The 19,139-nt window shown below is 59.7% G+C and overlaps 1 protein-coding gene across 1 annotated transcript; it reads left to right on the forward strand.

Annotated features, from left to right (window-relative positions):
- Positions 1 to 7,063: 7,063 nt before the first annotated feature.
- On the forward strand, positions 7,064 to 18,977 carry PTBP1 (polypyrimidine tract binding protein 1). The gene is made up of 15 exons (XM_029217013.1): positions 7,064 to 7,165; positions 9,488 to 9,518; positions 12,347 to 12,422; positions 12,661 to 12,833; positions 12,915 to 13,061; positions 13,146 to 13,316; positions 13,407 to 13,517; positions 13,589 to 13,763; positions 13,970 to 14,047; positions 14,732 to 14,880; positions 16,027 to 16,060; positions 16,451 to 16,543; positions 16,640 to 16,856; positions 17,126 to 17,203; positions 17,315 to 18,977. Exons 1-15 carry the CDS (start codon positions 7,158 to 7,160, stop codon positions 17,445 to 17,447), a joined length of 1,674 nt encoding a protein of 557 aa, XP_029072846.1. The 5' UTR covers positions 7,064 to 7,157; the 3' UTR covers positions 17,448 to 18,977.
- The last annotated feature ends 162 nt before the right edge of the window (positions 18,978 to 19,139 follow it).

A 19,139-nucleotide genomic window follows, 5' to 3' on the forward strand; every position in this document is an offset into this window, starting at 1 on the left:
AGAACGTGGGAAATCAGAGCCCTGGACACGTAGGCTGGGGCAGCCACTCTGGACAGTCTGATGCTTATTCCAAAGGTTAAGTTCAGAATCATCATACATATGACCCAGCAACTCCACTCCGGAGGGTCTTTAGTTGGCTGATTGTGTCATGCCCTCCACCCCCTCCCCAAAATAAGATATCCTGGGGCCCTAACCTCCAGTACCTGTAAATGAGATCTTATTGGAAACAGGGTCTTTACAGAGGTGATTGAATTAAAATGAGATTATTAGCATGGGTCCTAATCCAACATGATACCTAATCCCTGGTGCCCTTATAAAAAGGGGAGATTAGGGACAACCACGTGAGGACACAGGGAGAGGATGGCCATTGACAGACCCAGGAGAGAGACCTGGGGAACCAGCCCTGCTGAATCCTTGATCTTCGACTTTTGGCCTCCAGAACTGCAGGGGGATAAACTTTGGTTGTTTCAGGCCCCCATCTGCATCATTCATTACGGCAGCTGCTGGAAACTAGCACAGATTTATCCAAGAGAAACGAAAACGTACGTCCATGCAAAAACCTGTACACACACGCTCACAACTGCAGAAAAGTGGGGGGGAAAATGACTCTCCATTGACGTATGAATACTAAATGTGGTGTATACACATATGCACACACAGGAATATTACTCAGCTGTGAAAAGGGGTGAAGCACTGACACTTGCTGCAACGTGGACGGACCCTGAGAACACGATGCTCAGTGAGAGAAGCCAGACACATAAGGACACACAGGGTGTGATTCCACTGATGGAAACGTCCAGAACAGGCAAGTCCAAAGAGACTCCTTGAGAGCCCAGACAGTGGGCTCCTTGTTGTCAGGGGCTGGAGGAGGGGGTGGGGATGACTGCTGATGGGGGTGGGATTCTTTTTGGGGCGACGGAATGTTCTGGAATTAGATAGAGGTGATGGTTAGACAACAATGGCCGTTCAGTGGCCACTCAATGCCACTGAATTGGACTCTTCAAATATACAGTTTTATAGTATGAATTTTATCTCAATTAAAAATTTGTTTTGGGCTTCCCTGGTGGTGCAGTGGTTGAGAGTCCGCCTGCCGATGCAGGGGACACGGGTTCGTGCCCCGGTCCGGGAAGATCCCACATGCCGCGGAGCGGCTGGGCCCGTGAGCCATGGCCGCTGAGCCTGCGCATCCGGAGCCTGTGCTCCGCAACGGGAGAGGCCACAACAGTGAGAGGCCCGTGTACCGCAAAAAAAAAAAAAAAAATTTTAATGTTTGCGGCTTTCCTGGCTGCTCTGCAGAGGTAGAGAGCCTGGGAGGGTGGTCCAGGCCCCATCCCCACCTGTTCCTGCACTGGGGCAGCTTCAGTGCCTGGCGACCCCCCGGGACACTCCCTCGGTCAGGGGTACACGACGGGGACACAGGGTGGCTCCACAGTTTTACTGTCTGTTGCCAAGTTGTAAGTTTGTGTCTGGGTGCTTCACCCCCGCTGCGTGGCTGCCCACCCCAAATCCATGTGCAGCCCAGCCAGCCCCCGCCTCACCCTAAGACCCTCTACTCCGTCAGTGCCATTCCCTCTGCTCACCACATCTGCCACACCTCCCCCAGGAAGCCCTCCTGGATCCCCCTCCGGTCCCTGCAGGGCCCTGCTCCGTCCTCCACTACCTCTCCCGACACGCACGTCCAGAAGCGGGGGGATGACCCGCAGTGTGGCTGGATCTCAGCTCTGTGCCCAGCGCCGGTCACAGCATGTGTGGGGCTTGAGAAGCCGCGAGGGGCATTTGGGAAGGGGGGGCTCTGGCCCTGCAAAGGGGTGCAGCAGAAAGAAGTGCCCAGAGACAGCTGTCCCCCGGGCTGGCCCACTGGCCCCTCCTGTGACCACAGAGATGTCCTCTGGCCGGTGAGCAGGTGGGCACTAAAAGTTTTTACATTTAGTGCTTTTTGTGGGTGATTTTGGCCCCCAAGTGTCCCTGAGCACAAGAAGGCCGTGAGGTGCCTTTTGGATAAAATACGAGTATTTGCCGTAAGTTGTTCTACAGCCCTGCTGGCTACTGAATCAATACATGTTAAATAAGGAGGCTGCAAACAGAAACTCGCGGGACACAAGGTATGTGTGACGGGTTGGTGACACTGTTGTGACCAAAGGCTGGCAGGACTCTCACCCGCATTTCCCCCAGGAGCCGGGGTTCCGTGCTTCCCAACCCAGTATTTGCTGTGACTTCACAGACCCTGAGTGTGAGAATGATGAGAATCAACAGGATTTTCTAAGCAGACTTTCTACTGAGCTGCAATTTACATGCAGGAAAGCGCCCCAATCACAAAGCATTTTGCGAACTGAACTCCCGTGAGTCCCCAGGTCCCCCCACCTGCCCTTCTCAGCCACTGACCCCCAAGAGCGCCCTATCCCAACTTCTGGCACTGTCGGTGCATTTTGCCTGCTGTTGGACTACATTTGTATACTTGGAACAGAGGTCTACCCGGCTGGTCTCTGTGCTTCTCCATTGCCGCGTGGATTCCCCCGTGCCGGAGACCCTCCGCACAGCACGTCTCCATCCTTTGCGCACTGCTCACTTCCGTTCTTTCCAGTGTTTGTCTGTTCCGTACTTTTTTAAAAGCTGCTATGGAGATTCTTGTTCAGGCTTTTGTTGACTATTTCTACACGTTTCTCTTGTGTAAACACGCAGGAGCGTGAGTGCCTGGCCTTAGGGGAGGCATACAGGCAACTTTTCAAGAAACTGTCAAGCTGTTTTGCAAAGCAGCTGCACTGCTTCCCCCTCCCCAGCGGCGTTTGGAGTTCCCCCTGCCCCATCCTTGCCAAAGCTGGCATTTCCGGTCTTCATCCTAATGATTTCTTAAAAACAGCTTTATTAGATACAATTCACTTAACCGCACTGCCCATCCATTTTTAAAGCGCACAGTTCAGTGGTTTTTCAGTTTATTCACAGAGTTGTGCAACCATCATCACGATCAATTTTAGAACATTTCATCACGGGGGAAGAAACGCCAGCCGTTGGCAACCACTTCCCAGCCCCTGACAACCAGGAATCCACTATCTGTCCCTGTGGATCTGCCTGTGCTGGACGTTTCCCATCAATGGAATCACGCACTGTGTGTCCTTCTGTGTCTGGCTTCTCTCACTGAGCATCGTGTTCTCAGGGTCCGTCCACGTTGCAGCGAGTGTCGGTGTTTCGCCCCTTTGCGTGGCTGAGTGACTTTTCCTTGTGTGGAGGGACACGTGGTGTTTATCCTTCACCTGTCGATGGTCACCTGGGTTGTTTCTGCTTTTGGGCTGTTGTGAATCGTGCCGTTGTGGACGTGCATGTTCAGGTTTTGTATGAACGTGTGTTTTCATTTCTGCTGGGCAGATACCAAGGAGGAGAATTGCTGGGTCAGGTGGTAACTCTACATTGACCATTTGAGGACCGGCCACACTGTTGCTCACCCTCCTTGGTGCCCCCGTAAAGGCAGAGCAGCCTGGGTAAACCACAGGGGGGCCGCTTCCTGGCTGAGAGGCCCAGGCAGCTCACCCAGCCTCTCTGGGCTTGGGAAAAGGAAACATAGTATTTCCTACTCAGAGGATCCAAGACTTAAAACTGGAGCCCGGAGGGAGGTACCCAGCCCAGGCTGAGCTCCCAAGGGTGTGGACTGGGCGGTGGGTGTGGAGGCACTTAGGGAAGAGAGACAGCTCCCTCTCCGGGCAGGGCCTGGGGACACAGTGGGTCCTTCGGGGAGAGGCTGGCTTGCTGGTTTGGGCAGATAAGTTTTGCTTCTTGGCCTGAGGGCCTGGGGCTGTGGAGTCAGCTGTTGCCCAAGGACCCCCGTCAAGGGGCGGGAGACAGATTCCGACGTGAATATTCCCAGGCCCGAGCCAACCGTTTTGTTCTGCCCCTCAGCTGGGGACTGGGGTGGGGGGCTCCAGCTTGGAGGGGCTGCAGGGTAGCCTCTTTGGCACCCCCTACCCCCAGCTCAGTCCCACAGATATCTGGAAAATGGGTCAAAGAGGCTAGGAGGCCTCTGAGGGGAGGGGAGATGTGGAACCCAGGCCCCCACCCACCCTGGACCCAGGCCCTACGGCTGTTGTAATCAAGGCAATGAATAAACAAACACAGGGAACAAATATTCCGAGACTATTAATCCATTTCCATTTGAAACACTAGTGAAAGCCCGTGGGAAGGAAGGGGGCACTGGCCTAACCCTGCCCCTTATTTTGACAAAGGGGTAAACTGAGGCAGCCCCATCAGATCTGTAAAGAGAAATAAAACCCAGCAGCCTTTCCCCCCACCCGCCCCCGCCAGGGCCTGGGATGCTGGCCCTCCACCCCCATCTGGCTGCCACCCACCTCCCTTGCCCCTGCCACAGAAGATATCTTTTTCAAAATTCTCAATTGCAAGGGGATCACACACCCACGTTCATCCTAAATCATTGATGAGGGAGCCAGCTGGCCGGCGGGCAGAAGGGTTGAGCAGGGAGCAGACAGACAGGGGAGCCGGGTTTCTCCAATAAACCAGGGCATCCATCCAACTGAGATGCAGGGCCTGGGGGCTCCCTGGACACCCCCCCCCCCGCAGACATGGAAGGCCTGCCTTTCGTGGCTGGTCCAGGGTCCAGGTGGGGTCCTGGGCTGACGAACAGCTCCCAAAACGGTGTGTCTGCATCCCGTGAGCATGACTTTGTTTGGGAAAAGGGTGTTTGCAGGTGAGATTAAGGGCCTTGAGATGAGATTATCCCGGTGGTCTCTAAATCCAAGGGCAAGCGTCCTTTTTAGAGACACAAACAGGAGAGACAGAGAAACAGGGAGAAGAGAACCATGTGACAACAGAGGCAGGGACTGGAGGGACCTGTCTACAAGCCAAGGACACCTGGGCCCCCAGAGCCGGAAGAGGCAGGAAGGACCCTCCCCTGGAGCCTCTGGAGGGAGCTCGGCCTTGTTGACACCTCAATTTCTGACTTCTGGCCTCCAGAACGGAGCGAGAATAAATCTGTGTTGTTTCACGCCTGGTTTGTGGCCCTTGTAAGGGTGGTAACAGCGTGGATTCCGATCCGGGCAGGGGCTGTCTTCTCTCCCTCGTGTTCCAGTGGAAGGCGAGAAAGAAATCCTCAACCGTTTTAAGGGAGAGGTCGGGGAGACTGTACTGATGAGGGGGCCTCTGCGCGAAGGCCCCAGGGCAGGGAGTAAAAGGAGGGAGTGGGTTTAGGGAGGAACCTTCCAGAAGGGAACAACCTCGTAAAGGAGACCTGTGTAAATGCCGTCAGAAACCAGAAAGGCGGCTGCGGGTGAGAGGTCTGTGGGGCCACGAGGTCGACTTGGGCTTTGACTCTAAGCAAAGCCTGGAGGGCGGTGAGCAGAAATGGCTTTTAATAGATTGCGACCATTTAGATCCGTGCTAGGAACCTGGTGGAGGGTCCACCAACATTCTCCCTCTGGGCTGTGACACTCCCATGTCTCCAACCATCCTCCCTGCTGTCAAGAGGGCCCATCCCTGGCACCAGTAACCGAGGCAACAAAGATGAGCAACAGCCCCTGGTGGTACCCAGAGCGGAGCGCGACAGGAGTCCTGGAGGGAGCAAATCCACAGGAATGCGTTGGGGATTCTCCTAAATCCACCGGGACACTCCTGATTAGCCATTCCTGGGCTTCAGATGGCCTTCGGCGAAAGAAGGGGCCAAGGACTGCAAGGCGGAGGCCTCCTCGGCGGCCGCCCCTAATCCGAGAAAGCTCTCTGGCTCGGGAGTCCCGGTCTCTGGGCTCCGTCCAGGCCCGCCCGGCCCTAAAATGGACGCTGTTGCCATGACTCCGCCCAAGCTAAAACCGACCGGAGAGGCGGGAGCAAAGGCCTGACCTCGACTTAGGGAAACAACAAATGTCATTCTCCCTCTTTAGGCTTGTGCCAATTAAAAATCCTTTTTTCTGCACGAGACGTATAGCAAACAATATTCAGGATAATTTCTTCTATTTATTGAACGTCTGCTCCACGCTGGGAACAAGCAAGCCCGGCATGCCCATCATCTCCTGGATGCTTCCAAAAGCCTGGGGTACCGGACTGCCGCGGCCTCCCTGACTCCGCCTGCCCCTCCCCTCACTCGCCCCACCCAGCTGGCCCTGTTTTCCGGCACCTTTCCCGGGGTTCCCCTATCACCCACAACCCTGTTCAACTCTTTTTGGAATCAGCATTCTCCGAGATAAGTTTGGAGTGTTCTGCTGCTGGGATGGAGGCCCGTCCAGTCCTGAACGTCCTTTGACGGCGGAGTCTGATCTGTGCGCCTCGGGCCTCAGTTCCCCCCCCATTGCAGGCAGGCACGGCGGTGTTGTCCGTGCGCCCCCGGCCTCATGTTCCTTCCATTGCAGGCAGGCAGGGCGGCGTCCGCCGTGCCCCCCGGGCTTCAATTTTCCCATTCCTGCAGTCAGGCGAGGAGACCGTGGTCGGGCTTCGCTGCTCTGGGGCAAACAAAGGACAGTCAGGGGCGACCCGTGGCCACATCGTGCCACAGGATTGGTGGCCAGCAGTGGAAACAACCCCGGCGCCTCTGGGACGCGTTAGGCCGCCGCCACTTCGCGTGCTAACCTAAGGGTAACGTCTAAGTTCGAAATGGACTTCGGCCAGGTGCCCACAAGCAAGGTGGCGCCCTGGAGGTTTCCTGCCCTACTTCAAGATGGCGACGCGCCTCCCTTTGCTCTCACGCCCGAGGTGGAGGTGGACTCTGCCCGTTTGCAAGATGGCGGCAGCCTGGGGGAAGCACGCTTCCCACCGCCTGACCCGCCACGTACCCACTCCTAAGATGGCTTCTCCAGCAAAGCCCCACGCAGGAGGGCAGCTCGCTCACTGGCTCTGGCGCAATCACGTGGCCTCACCTCTTCGCCCCTCCCCCGACTCCACGGGCCGTTTCCGCCTCGAGCCCTGACGGACGGCCATCTTCCCCAATGGCCGCCTGCCACTGTTTGTGGCCCCACCCCTCGAGCGACTTCCTAGCCATTGGGAGGCGCTGGCGGGGTCCCGCGGCGCTCGCCCCGCCCATCTGCGCGGCAGGAGCCAATGGGCAGAGCGCGCGGGGGACGTGTTCGGGCGTCTCCGCCATTTTGTGAGTCTATAACTCAGAGCCGTTGGGTCGGTTCCTGCTATTCCGGTGCCTCCACTCCGTCCCCCGCGGGTCTCCTGTGTGTGCAATGGACGGGTGAGTAGTACTCATTCGCTCTACCCCCTGTCCTTCTCGCGCTCCAGTCTCTTTCTCGTCGCCGCCCCGGCCTCCTCGGGGCGACGGTCCTGGCGCGCCGCTCCGCCTCCACCCCGGGCCCCGGGGCGCCGCCCGGTTCCTTCCCTTCCCCCCGGCCTGGGGCGCGGGTGCGGCCCTGGAGGGGGCCGCCAGGGGCGCGAGGCGGCGGGGGTCCGGGGGAGCCCTGCCCGCTTCCGGTGCCAACGAGGCCTGTCCCGTGCGCACGCGGCGGCCGCGCGGCCCTTCTCGCTTCCCGTCCGGGTTCTGCGCGCACGCGCCGCCCTTGGAGAGTCTTGTGGCCCTTCCGGCGCCCCGTATGGTATCCGCGCGCCCCGTATGGTATCCGCGCGCGTGCGCGGCCTCGCGCGTTCCCGGCAGCTCTGGCGCGCGTGCGCGGGCTTTCCCGCCGCGCGGACTGCCCCGGCCTGCCCCGCCCGCCGCGGGCCCGGGCGCGGCCGGAGACGCCGCCCTCCCGCCCGGAAGGGCGCGGGCCCTCCGACGCCCCCTTTGTTCCAGCCCGGCGTCTCGGGGTAGCGCCCCGGGCGCGGTGGGGGCGGGGCGGCTCGGGACCCGAGCCCGCTCCCCGCGTGCCGAGGTGTCGGGGCAGGGGGGGGACCGGGCCGCGCGGCGGCCGGGGCTCTGTTCTCGGGAAGGGGTGGAACCTGGTGGAACTGCGCTCTCCTGTCTGGCACCCCGTGGGAAGCGTTCAGGGGCAGTTGCGGGTATTTTGTGGTGGGGTGCTTCGAACCAGCTCTCCTTTCTCTCTCGGGCCCGACCGGGCGGGGCGGGCGGTTAAAAGTGCCCGGAGGGTCACGTGCCTTCGGTGTCTCGGGTTTGAAATGATAGGTTTCAACCTGAATTGAGGCCAACCTTTTAGAAAAATTGCTGCAGCAAGAGGAACTTGATCTCCTCGTGGTCTGCCTTCCGCTTTGGCTGGGGTGGACTTGCCCAGAGAACCCTTTACCGAGCCAGCAGGCCGTGTGCTCGGTTTTCTTGGCCGTCTGGTCAAATTCTCGAGTTTTGTCTCTTCCATCGCCCCCCCGTAATCTGGTTTGGGGGCGCATCTGCAGTCTCTTGTCGGTGGTGGTGTTACCTAGGCAGCCGGGCCTGGTCTCCGGGTGCAGCTCCTTTTTGGTCTGCCGTCTTTTTGTATATGTGCTGCCGAAGCGAGCACTGGCCTGCCGTCTTTTTGGAAGGTCGGAAAATCTTTCCCAGAAAGGCCGTTTTACGTAAAACACTTGCTGTGACCGAAGCCCTCGCTGGGAGTAGGAAGCCGCCAGGCGGCCTGGGTTAGCAGTTGGGAAACTGCGTACTTTTCATTATTTGTTTTTCTGGGAAGTTTTTTCTTGACTCATTAAAATTTTTAAAAGTCGTCGTCGCTGGCCCGTGAGGTTTTTGAGCGCAAGAGGTGGAGGGTGAGGATGGGGCAGGGCCCGAGCCGAGGCTGTGGTGGGAGCCCCCTCCCTGAGAGCCCGAGGGGAATCCTGCAGCCGGCGGCCCCGGAGCCCTCTGCCGGGCCCGAGGCTGGGCCGGGGGACATGTTGTGTGACATCATGAGAGGCTCTGGTCACGGGACCGCCAGGCCTTGGAGGCCAGGTGACCTTGTGAGGGGCGTTGCTGGCTAAGTTCTCTCCTGAACTGATATTTCGGGAGTCGTTAGTTTGTTGTCAGTTTCTGTTCACTACATAGACGCCCTCGGAGGGTTCTGCTGTCCGGGGGGTGGGGGGGTGGGGCTTGGGCTGCAGGACCCAGGAGTCCGGGGCAGCTGTGCTCTCCCCCGGCCCCGCCTTTCGTAGCGGGGCCTGCTCTGGGGGGGCGGGGGAGAAAGTCCGCTCACGTGGAGCCCGGTTGATGAGTAACTCGTGTCAGTTCTATCTGATCCTTTCCACCGAGGTGCCCCCTTCTCGGCCCCGTGGGGCCCGGAGCTCTGATCTCGGGCCCTTGAGTTGCCTTTTTACCGGCCTGCCTTCTGCTGGAAACGTCCCCCAAGCACTGCCAGTTTCTAGAAAGCAAACAGCAGCACCTGAACCTTAACCAGCATCAAGTGTCTCTCCTAGGGCCTGTGGAGGGGGGTGTCTTTGTCTTTGGACGGGTCGGGAGGCGGGGCCGGGGTCCTGCTGGGAGGGAGCCGGAGGACAATGATGGCTCCTTTTCAAGTGGCGATTAAAGGGCGGACGGCTTGCTTCCCTGCTCCGGCCTTCTAGCTGACGAAGGCCTCGAGCGGGGTCGTGCGCCGGGATGTGGCGGGCGTCCTGGCTGACGTTTCCTTTTTTCTCTTCGCAGCATCGTCCCAGACATAGCAGTTGGTACAAAGGTAGGCGCTTGTGACGTTGCTTCCTCCTTCCGCCCGCTCCCACCATGGGCTGCCCGGCTTGCTGCTCCTGGGGTGGACAGCCTGCCTCGGGCGGGGGGTGGGCGGCCCCTCAGCAGTCTGATTTCGGGATCCCCTGCCCTGCCCTCAAGCTCAGAACGGCTTGCGGTTGGAGGTGGGATGCGCGGATGCGTGGCAGGGTGACTGGATTTCTGCCCTCGGTTTCGTGTGGGTAAAGTTGAAGTCTGTTTGCACCTCAAGCAGCTAGTCGGGTGGGGGGCGGGACCAGAGAATCTCAGGGGACTCTGGGGCAGCTCCAGGCTGCTTCTGAGGCTGTCCTTGTTCAGATAATTTTTGCTCAGAGAAACGGGATGGCGGGGGCAGAGTGTCCCCCCTCGGGCCGTGTGTCCTGAGCCCCAGAGGTGGCCAGGTGTCCTGAGGAGCAGGTAGCAGCTGGTTTCTGGTGGCCGTTGTGCCTGGGCTGGTTTCGGTTTTCCCAGGCGGCCTGTCTTTGCACACCGCCTGTCCCGATCTTCCTGCAGATAAAACCTGATTGGTGGCGGGAGGAGGGAGAGGGACTTCATCCGGAGTGCTGTGATTGGCACGGGGACCCTCCCCCTGCTTCTCTGAGGGCCACTTCAGCCGGAGTACCTCTTCCAGGGGCTGTTTCCTCTGTCCAGTGCCCCGGGGGTCTTGGCTGCACAGGACAGAGGCCCTGAGCCTGTAGGGGGCGTGCACTGGGGGACCCACCGGGAGGGCAGCCTGGTCCTCTCTCTCAGGTTCAGGATAAGCTGGGCCCCAAGTGAGATGCCAGGGGTGTTGGTGTGTAAGCTATCAATGAAGAAGCAAGTGGACTCCGGCACTGTCCCTGGCGCGGTGGTCGTTTGCTGTTGGTGCTGAATTGACTTCAGGGCAGGGGCCCTGTGGCAGCAGCTGGGAAGAACTCCCCCGCAGCGTGGACTGGCCCACGTACCCCCAGGCTTCTACCCTGCAGAGTGGCTGTGCCCCAGTGGGCTGTCCCTGTGGAGCCACTGGTCACCACGTGCAGCCGCCCGCCTGCGCGCCCACCCCCCCCACCCCCCACCCCGTGCTGGGGGAGGGGGCGGTGTCTGGGAGGGAGGCCTGGGGGAGATGGGCAGCCAAGTGGGCGGTGCTTGCCCCACAGACCCTGCAGATGTAGGCGTGCCAGGCCCTCTGCTGTGAGAACATGGTTGGGGCCAAGAACACCCCACTCCTGAGGGAATCCCGGCCCTGCTTGTCACCTGTCAGAGACAGGAGCTGAGATGCTCTTTTTAAGGTTGTGCAGCCGGTGTGTGGGATCTGCCTGGGTGCACCGTCCCTGTCCAGCTCTGGACGGGGGCCCTTTGTGTGTCGGGGAGGGGGGGCAGGTCAGGGCTCCAAGTCCACATTCCTACCACTTAGGCAGGGGAAACTCTGTCCTCGCTGGCTCAGGGGCATTCTGCCTGGGTTCTCATGTGGCCCTTCATTCACGGCTGGGGCTGGTCTACTGCTCTGAGCCTTGGAAGCGCCCAGGTCCACTTGGTGAAAGTGAGCTGGGGCGTGACGGGTCAGGTCAGCCTGGAGTGCTTGGGGTTTTTAACATTTTGCTTCATTATAACAAATTCTAGCTCGTAAGTGGTCTGTGGTTCTGGGTCCTTTTCTGGACTCTAAGACCAGGCAGGGGTCTGAGCCTTTGCGGCCTCTCCACGGGCCAGGGGCTCAGGTGCTGGCCCTCTGCGCATCCATCTCAGCCCTGAGCCCTGGGGAGCCAGGGGGTGGGGAGGCCCCTGCAGATGCCCGCCCGGCGTGGGGTCATGCCCGTAACAGGTGGCCTAGCAGCCAGAGCGGCCCAGAGCATCCTGTTTGCTGCCAGCAGTGTTGCCATGTGCCCGATTCCTGTCCTGAGGGGCAGACCTTGAACCTCCCTGGCTTCCTTTGGCTTGTCTCGAGGGGCAGGGTGGGGTGTGAGTGTCCCACTCAACTTTGGTGCTAGACCACGGGAAGGTGGGAAGGACCCTGGGTGTTTGGCATCTTTGTTTGTAAGTGGCAGTTAAGCTGGCCTGAGGGAAGGGCAGAGATACGGTGTTCTTGAGGAGGGACGAGCTGGCGAAAATGGCAGTTGGAGGGTCTGGCCCTGAGAAAGGCTGGTTTTTGCTGTTCTGCCGGGAGGCCACGGGGCACCGGTTTCGTGTCCGGAAGTTGTTAGAGGGGAGCCAGACCCAGTGGGGTCTCCTTGCCCCTCGGGTGGGGTTTTGTGCTCGCCCGGCAGGAGGGCCCCCTGTCTGCTTCTTCACCCGAGGCTCGATCTTACCTGGTTCTGGGAGTTGATTCAATTAGATTGAGATTAATGAGTCAACTAGTCGTTTCTGGAGAGAGAATGGGCTGGGCACTTTGGGAGCTTCTTGTTTGTCACCAAGGTGCCCGCCGCCTGGAGAGGTGGCCTTTCTGGTCATCGGGCTCCGGTTTCCTCAGACTGGAAAGTAGGACAGACTCCTGTGGCTGAGCGGGTGGCTGCAGTGTGTGTGACAAGGGGGCTTTGTCCTCGTGGGCCTTGAGTGGCTCTGCCGTGATTGAGAGCACGACGGCCGAGCCTCGGGGTAGCCAGCCTGAGCCCGTGCAGACCCCAGGCGTGGGGGGTGGGGGGACGGGCCGCGCAGAGCCCCTGTAGGGGACGAGACGCTGGCCCTGCTTGGGGAAAGACCCCCCCGGGGGCTCCGCAGGTGGGGAAAGGAGCTGTGTCTTAGGTGCAGAACTATTGGGCCCCCGTAGGGAGGGTTGGGGGGCGCTGCGGTGAAGGTGCGGCTCGGTTCCAACCTGCCCCTCTCTTCCAGCGGGGATCTGACGAGCTCTTCTCTGCCTGTGTCACTAACGGACCCTTTATCATGAGCAGTAACTCGGCCTCCACAGGTAACCCCAACTGCGGCCCTACCTGGGAGCACTTCCTCTGTGTCTCTGAGGAGCGCACTTGGGGTTGGTTGGTCCTGGCCTTGGTGACCTTGAGCCTCACTTCCCCGGGAGCCAGGTGTGGAGACCTCCCTGTCCCAGCAGCCTCCCAGAGCTGGGAGGAAGCCGATACCAGGAGAGGGGTCCCTTGCTCTAGGGGAGCCGGGAAGTGCCTCGTGCCATGCACACCATCCTTTTGCAGCAAATGGAAACGACAGCAAGAAGTTCAAAGGGGACAACAGGAGCACAGGCGTGCCCTCCAGGGTGATCCACATCCGAAAGCTGCCCAGTGACGTCACTGAGGGGGAGGTCATCTCCTTGGGGCTGCCCTTCGGGAAGGTCACCAATCTCCTGATGTTGAAAGGGAAGAACCAGGTACAAGGCCTAGGCCTTCTCTGGGGTGGTCGCTGGGCCTCCCGGGTCCAGGCCTGGCTCACACACGACCCCCGCCCCCAGGCCTTCATCGAGATGAACACGGAGGAGGCTGCCAACACCATGGTGAACTACTATACGTCGGTGACGCCCGTACTGCGCGGCCAGCCCATCTACATCCAGTTCTCCAACCACAAGGAGCTCAAGACGGACAGCTCGCCCAACCAGGCAGTGCGCGCCCTGGGCTGCGGGTGGAGGGGGGTGGGGTGGGCGGTGGCCTTGGGGCTGGTGGGACTCACGGCTCTGCCCCCACAGAGGGCCCAGGCGGCCCTGCAGGCGGTGAACTCAGTCCAGTCGGGAAACCTGGCCCTAGCTGCGTCGGCCGCGGCGGTGGACGCGGGGATGGCAATGGCTGGCCAGAGCCCGGTGCTCAGGATCATCGTGGAGAACCTCTTCTACCCGGTGACCCTGGACGTGCTTCATCAGGTGAGGCAGGGGGGTGGCGGGGCGGCGCCGGCCTGCGGGAGGGGCTGGTTCCGGGCTGAGGCCAATCCCTCCGCCGTGCTCTTCCCGTAGATCTTCTCCAAGTTCGGCACCGTCCTGAAGATCATCACTTTCACCAAGAACAGTCAGTTCCAGGCGCTGCTGCAGTTCGCCGAGCCCGCGAGCGCCCAGCACGCCAAGCTGGTGAGTGGCCCCGGGGCAGCCGCGCCGCCGGTTGCCGGCCCCCACTCACAGCCCTTTTGCTGCCCCCGCAGTCGCTGGACGGCCAGAACATCTACAACGCCTGCTGCACCCTGCGCATCGACTTTTCCAAGCTCACCAGCCTCAACGTCAAGTACAACAACGACAAGAGCCGTGACTACACGCGCCCCGATCTGCCATCCGGCGACAGCCAGCCCTCGCTAGACCAGACCATGGCCGCAGCCTTCGGTAAGATGCCCGGTGGTGGGATGGCGGCGGGGCGGGGCGGGGGGCAGGACGTGTAGCTCGGTCCTAGGCGCCCGGCTCTGCACCCTGGGAGGTCAGCGCCCGTCTCCCGGATGCCCACACAGCACCAGCCCAGAACCCACCGGGTGGGGCGCTGGCAGCCGGCTCGCACCCGTGGGTGCGATGATTAGTGTCTCATTTGTTTCTAGGTGCGCCTGGTATAATGTCAGCCTCTCCGTATGCAGGAGCTGGTTTCCCTCCCACCTTTGCAATTCCTCAAGCCGCAGGTATTCAAACGCTCGTCCCCACCACCGACTCTGCATGCCCACACCTCTCCTGTAGCTCTGCTTCCACGGCAGCCGACGTGGCGCAGTCACGGGGGGAGCCCACCTTCCTGGGCACAGGCCTCCAGGTTCCCCACGGAGCCTGGACAGGGCAGTCGTAGGGCAGGGCTGTGCAGAGAGCCCGCTAACCCCACAGTCTCTGGTCTGGTTCCCTTCAAGCGCCCGGTGAGGACCAGCGCACGGTGGTTGGAGGGATATGCCCCTAGTAGGTGCGTTTAAGTGGCCTGGTAAGCGGAGCGGCGTGAGCTGGGTGGGCACACCTGAGCATCCCTCCCGGGGGCCAGGCGCCCACCTACGTGACAGTCCTGAGCCTGTTGTCCCGCCCGGCGTGCCATTTGCATGGTGACGGGCACCTGCATGCGAGCACAGCCGAGGCCGCTGGGCTCGATCCTGCATCCGAGGAGCTGGAGCTTTCTGTGCTATTTGGCGCATGTAGACGGTCAAGCCAGCACGGTCTGTGCCACGAGAAGCGTGGAGGAGCCGCAGGCGTGCCGCTGGGCCAGCCGCTCCCACCCCACCCCACCCCACCCCCTACGTGTCTCCGTTTGCATGAGGATGGGCAGGACCCGCGTTTCTGTCTCAGACAAGGTGGGCGCCGCTGCTTATCTGACCGCCTCTTCCCTCCAGGCCTCTCCGTCCCTAACGTGCACGGGGCCCTGGCTCCTTTGGCCATCCCGTCGGCGGCGGCGGCAGCGGCAGCGGCGGGCCGGATCGCCATCCCAGGCCTGGCAGGGGCAGGAAATGCTGTCCTGCTGGTCAGCAACCTCAACCCCGAGGTATGTGGCTCTTCTAGGCTGTCCTTCCGGACTCCTACTTCAGAAGTAGGAGTCGGGAGTTTGCTCTCAGGTCCTAGTGCAGACTGAGCCCCTCCCCCCAGGCACTGGGGCCCCTGGAGCCGGGTCCCCTGGCCTGGCCAGTGCCTGCAGGTGTCACGCTGTTCTCCTCTCTGCACTGACGTCACTCACTGCTGCGTCCTTTCCGCAGCGCTTGGAGTCCTCCTGTTTTCCTTAATACCTCAATGTACGTTCTTAATTCCATGATGCTGAGGGTTGAAGTATTTGGTGTTCATGAGAGCAGTTTTGCAATTTCGAGCCCAACCAACCTCGGTCTGCAGGGGCCTGCGGGGCGCCTCTGGGGAGGGGGTGCAAGCCAAGGCCACCAGCCACGGTCCCTGAGGTGGCAGCCAGGCCTTTGCTTGTCTCGGTGGCCAAGTTCAGCTCAGGGAGCTGGGATGAAATGATAAAGGCTCAAGATATTTTGATTCTTGAGAGATGGGGTTCCTGTTTATTTTAACGAGCTGCTCTCTTGCCTGTCTGAGCATGTGTGACTTGCGGCCTCTCGAGCCCTGTCCCAGCTCCTCTAGCCAAGCTCTCCGCTAACAGCCACCCCAGTGAGCCTGACTGGAGGCCCTGGTGCGGGCCCCGGGGAGACAGTTCCTGGAGGGCCTGTTGGGGGAGTGAGGGGGGGGGCGGGCGCTGTCTCCTCCCCGCGGGGGGCGCTCCTGCTGTCCGCCCGGTGCGTGGCTCGTAGTGTGTGTGGTCTTGACTGATGGGACACCGCGTGTTTTCTTATGTATTTACTGACCTGTGTTTTTGCTACTTTTTTTCTTTTCTCCCCTTCCCCTTTCCCAATTTTTTTTCTTGCCCTGATCCGGAATTTCTTTGCCAACTGACTGCACGGTACTTCTGCTTCCTGTTGTTGCTTGAAACAAAACAAAACCATAAATAAATAAAAACAAAATTCCCCCTCAAACCCTGCTCTCCGGAAACCAACCTGCCCTTGAATATTAACATCCTGACAACTTCATCATCCATCAACCTGCACGCCTGCGGGGCTGCCTCCTCGTGGTGGACGATTCCAACTCGCCCCCTGACCTCTCCCTTTCCCTGTCCCTCGCTGCCTTGCTCTGCTGTCCTCTAAAGAGAGTCACACCCCAAAGCCTCTTTATTCTTTTCGGTATGTTATCGTTCCCACTTTTATTATCTTGTTTTCGTGTAATTGAGGTGGTTGTCACGCTCTGAGACGTCCGAGCGTGCTGTCTGGGCTGCGCTTTGCCTACTGATTTGGACTCCAGAGCATGGTTTACGGCCCCGCATGCTATTGGCAGAGTAGATGTGTCGGTAGCAGCCGCAGGATGATTCTTGGCAATTGGCCTTTCCTGGATTTCAGGGCTTCTTTGCTGAAGGCAGCCCTCCCGGTAACGCTCCCTGTGACTAGACAGCTTCTCAGGCAGAATAGCAGAGCTGCGGGGAGAGCCAGCCCTGTGCGGGAGTGCGGGTCGCGGGGCCGGCGGGGAGGGGCCGCGGGGCCCGGGCGGCTCAGCAGTCTGTCCCTGTGCCCTCGAAGGCGTGTACGGCGACGTGCAGCGGGTGAAGATCCTGTTCAACAAGAAGGAGAACGCCCTGGTGCAGATGGCCGATGGGAGCCAGGCCCAGCTGGGTAAGTAAGGGCTGCAGGGCCGCCGGGCTGCGGGGCTGCGGGGTCGGCGACCAGGGGCCTTGGGTCACGTGGGTTCTGTGTTGTCTTCCCCCCCAGCCATGAGCCACCTCAACGGGCACAAGCTGCACGGGAAGCCGGTGCGCATCACACTCTCCAAGCACCAGAACGTGCAGCTGCCCCGTGAGGGCCAGGAGGACCAGGGCCTGACCAAGGACTATGGCAACTCGCCTCTGCACCGCTTCAAGAAGCCCGGCTCCAAGAACTTCCAGAACATCTTCCCGCCCTCGGCCACCCTGCACCTCTCCAACATCCCGTGAGTGCCTGTAGAGGTCTCCTGGGATGCTCCCGCTGCCAGGGGCTTCCACAGGCCGTAGGGAGGCCTTGCTGGAGGCCCAGCCGAGGGTGTTCTCTGCTTCTCGTGCACCTTTCAGGTGCTCACGGTCATTTTCTGCTAACCAGCCTGTTTCTGGGGCCCCTGAAAAGCTCCTGGAGGCCCCACCCTCCCTGGACACTCAGCTGCTGTCTTGAGGGAATGGCCTTGACCTTCCACGGAGTGGCTCAGGTCCCTCTCTCTCCCTGCAGGCCTTCCATCTCTGAGGATGACCTCAAGATTCTCTTCTCCAGCAACGGCGGGATCGTGAAAGGGTTCAAGTTCTTCCAGTGAGCCCAGCCCCACCCCCTCGCCCCGCCGCCCCCGGGCCTGCCCCGCCCCCGCCGGCCCCTCCCGCCTCCTTGTGTCCCCCCCCCCCCCCGACCCCGTTTTCCCTGCAGGAAGGACCGCAAAATGGCGCTGATCCAGATGGGCTCTGTGGAGGAGGCCATCCAGGCGCTCATCGACCTGCACAACCACGACCTGGGTGAGAACCACCACCTGCGGGTGTCCTTCTCCAAGTCCACCATCTAGGCCGCCACCAAGGACCAGCCTGCCGGGCACCCGGCGACAACTTCCATCATTCCAGAAAAAAAGCCACTTTAAAAAGCAGCTGAAGTGACCTTAAAAAAAGACCAGAGATTTTATTTTTTTAAAGAGAAATCAGTTTACCTGTTTTTAAAAGAAATTAAATCGAATTCACTTGCTCACCTGGGGGAGGTGGGGTGCCAACCTCAGGCTCTTGGTGACCGTGGAGGCCCAGCCCGGCCCCTTGCCCGTGCCTTCTGTAGTCTGTGTGGCGGGCGCTCCCAAACCTCCACTCGGCTTTCTCGTGCCTTAAACCCGCTGCTCTGGCAGGGCCTATCTTGGGGTAGCAGACGTGTAGGGGTTTGGGGGCCTCGTGGGGGGGGGGGTCAGCCTCCCATGGGATCGTGTGCCTGCTGCGGTGGGAGACCGTGGGTGGCCAGGTGTGGCCGCCCCCCAATCCTTGTATCATTTGCCCCCCGGCCCCAGGGCCCCTCCCCGTCGCTTCTTCAGCTTTGTTTCCACCGTAATCTCTGTATTATGCTTCGATGCAGCTGCAGACACCTGTGCCTAGCAATATTTCCAGTTGACCAAATATTCTAATCTTTTTCATTTATATGCAAAAAATAGTTTTAAATAACGTTTTATATAGCAAGATGATAAAAATGGTATGAGTGTAACCTAAATTTTCTCCTCGTGGTATGACTTTGTATACTGTACTTTTATTTTATTCCTTGTCATTGAGTCGCAGGGCAGGATCTGATTTCCAGGGCAGACACAATGGGGCCGGCACGTCTGCGACCTGCCGATGCCTTACTCACAACTGTCCTCTGTCCCGGAGGACAAGTGCTCTTAAACTTTCAGGGTTTCTTTTTTCCTGCAAATTTTGGACCAAAGTTTTGTTTCTGTTTTTTTGTCTGCCTCTAATGCTGGGACCCCAGGAGGTGGGACAGCAGCCCTAACCTTCTGGTCTTTACAGCCTTGTCCTGCACTCACGGGTCCAAGGGGCTCCCCGCGCAGGCCCTGTGCTGGCCGGCCCTCCTTCAGGGCCTGGGCCTCAAGTTTCCATGTCGGGGTGGAACAAGGGTGTAAATATTTATAATTTTTTATACCTGTTGTAAGACGTGAGGGGCAGCAATTGCGGTTTTTTTATGGTGACACAGATGTATATTTTGATAACAGCAATTACAGGCTCAGTATTGTAAGGAGCATGGCAGGCCACTGCCCGCTGCCGGCTTGTAATGCGGAGAGAACTGAATTAAAGCAATTTTATAACAACTCCTACCTTTTCTGTAGGCTCTTTTTTCCTGTCCACATGTAGGAGGTGGTCTGGCCGGTCTGTACTGGACTCTGAATAAATTCTCTGTATCCTGCACTTGATTTCCCTCTTTATTGGGCCTGTTTGTTTCACTGCTGTTTCCTCCTCTGTGTGAACTCAGCCGTGTTGTTCCCCTCACTTCTCGCTTGGGGGTTTCAGGGGGCCTGGAGATGGGGCCCCACATCTGCACTCCACCAGACAGATCCCCGCCCCCAGTTGGGCGCACAGGGCCCCCGGAGGCCGGGTCTGCCTGCTTGGCCCTGTGACCAAAATGACACTCCAAAAAGCCGCTCAACGATCGCCTTTTATTGTCTGATGGGGCCCCACGTCTGAGTTTGGCCAGACCCCACCCCCACCCCGCCCCCTGCCGCGCGGCCCCGCCC

This window comes from Monodon monoceros, unplaced genomic scaffold (genome assembly GCF_005190385.1).
Source record: "Monodon monoceros isolate NGI ecotype Baffin Bay Population unplaced genomic scaffold, NGI_Narwhal_1 Super_Scaffold_12, whole genome shotgun sequence".
NCBI lineage: Eukaryota > Metazoa > Chordata > Mammalia > Artiodactyla > Monodontidae > Monodon > Monodon monoceros.

What these genes read in the sequence shown, in the direction of transcription:
- PTBP1 (XM_029217013.1), top strand. An exon ending in ACAGCTCGCCCAACCAGGCA is followed by an intron (nt 13,062 to 13,145) that starts GTGCGCGCCCTG and finishes CTGCCCCCACAG; the next exon opens with AGGGCCCAGGCGGCCCTGCA. An exon ending in TCAGCAACCTCAACCCCGAG is followed by an intron (nt 14,881 to 16,026) that starts GTATGTGGCTCT and finishes TGTCCTCTAAAG; the next exon opens with AGAGTCACACCCCAAAGCCT.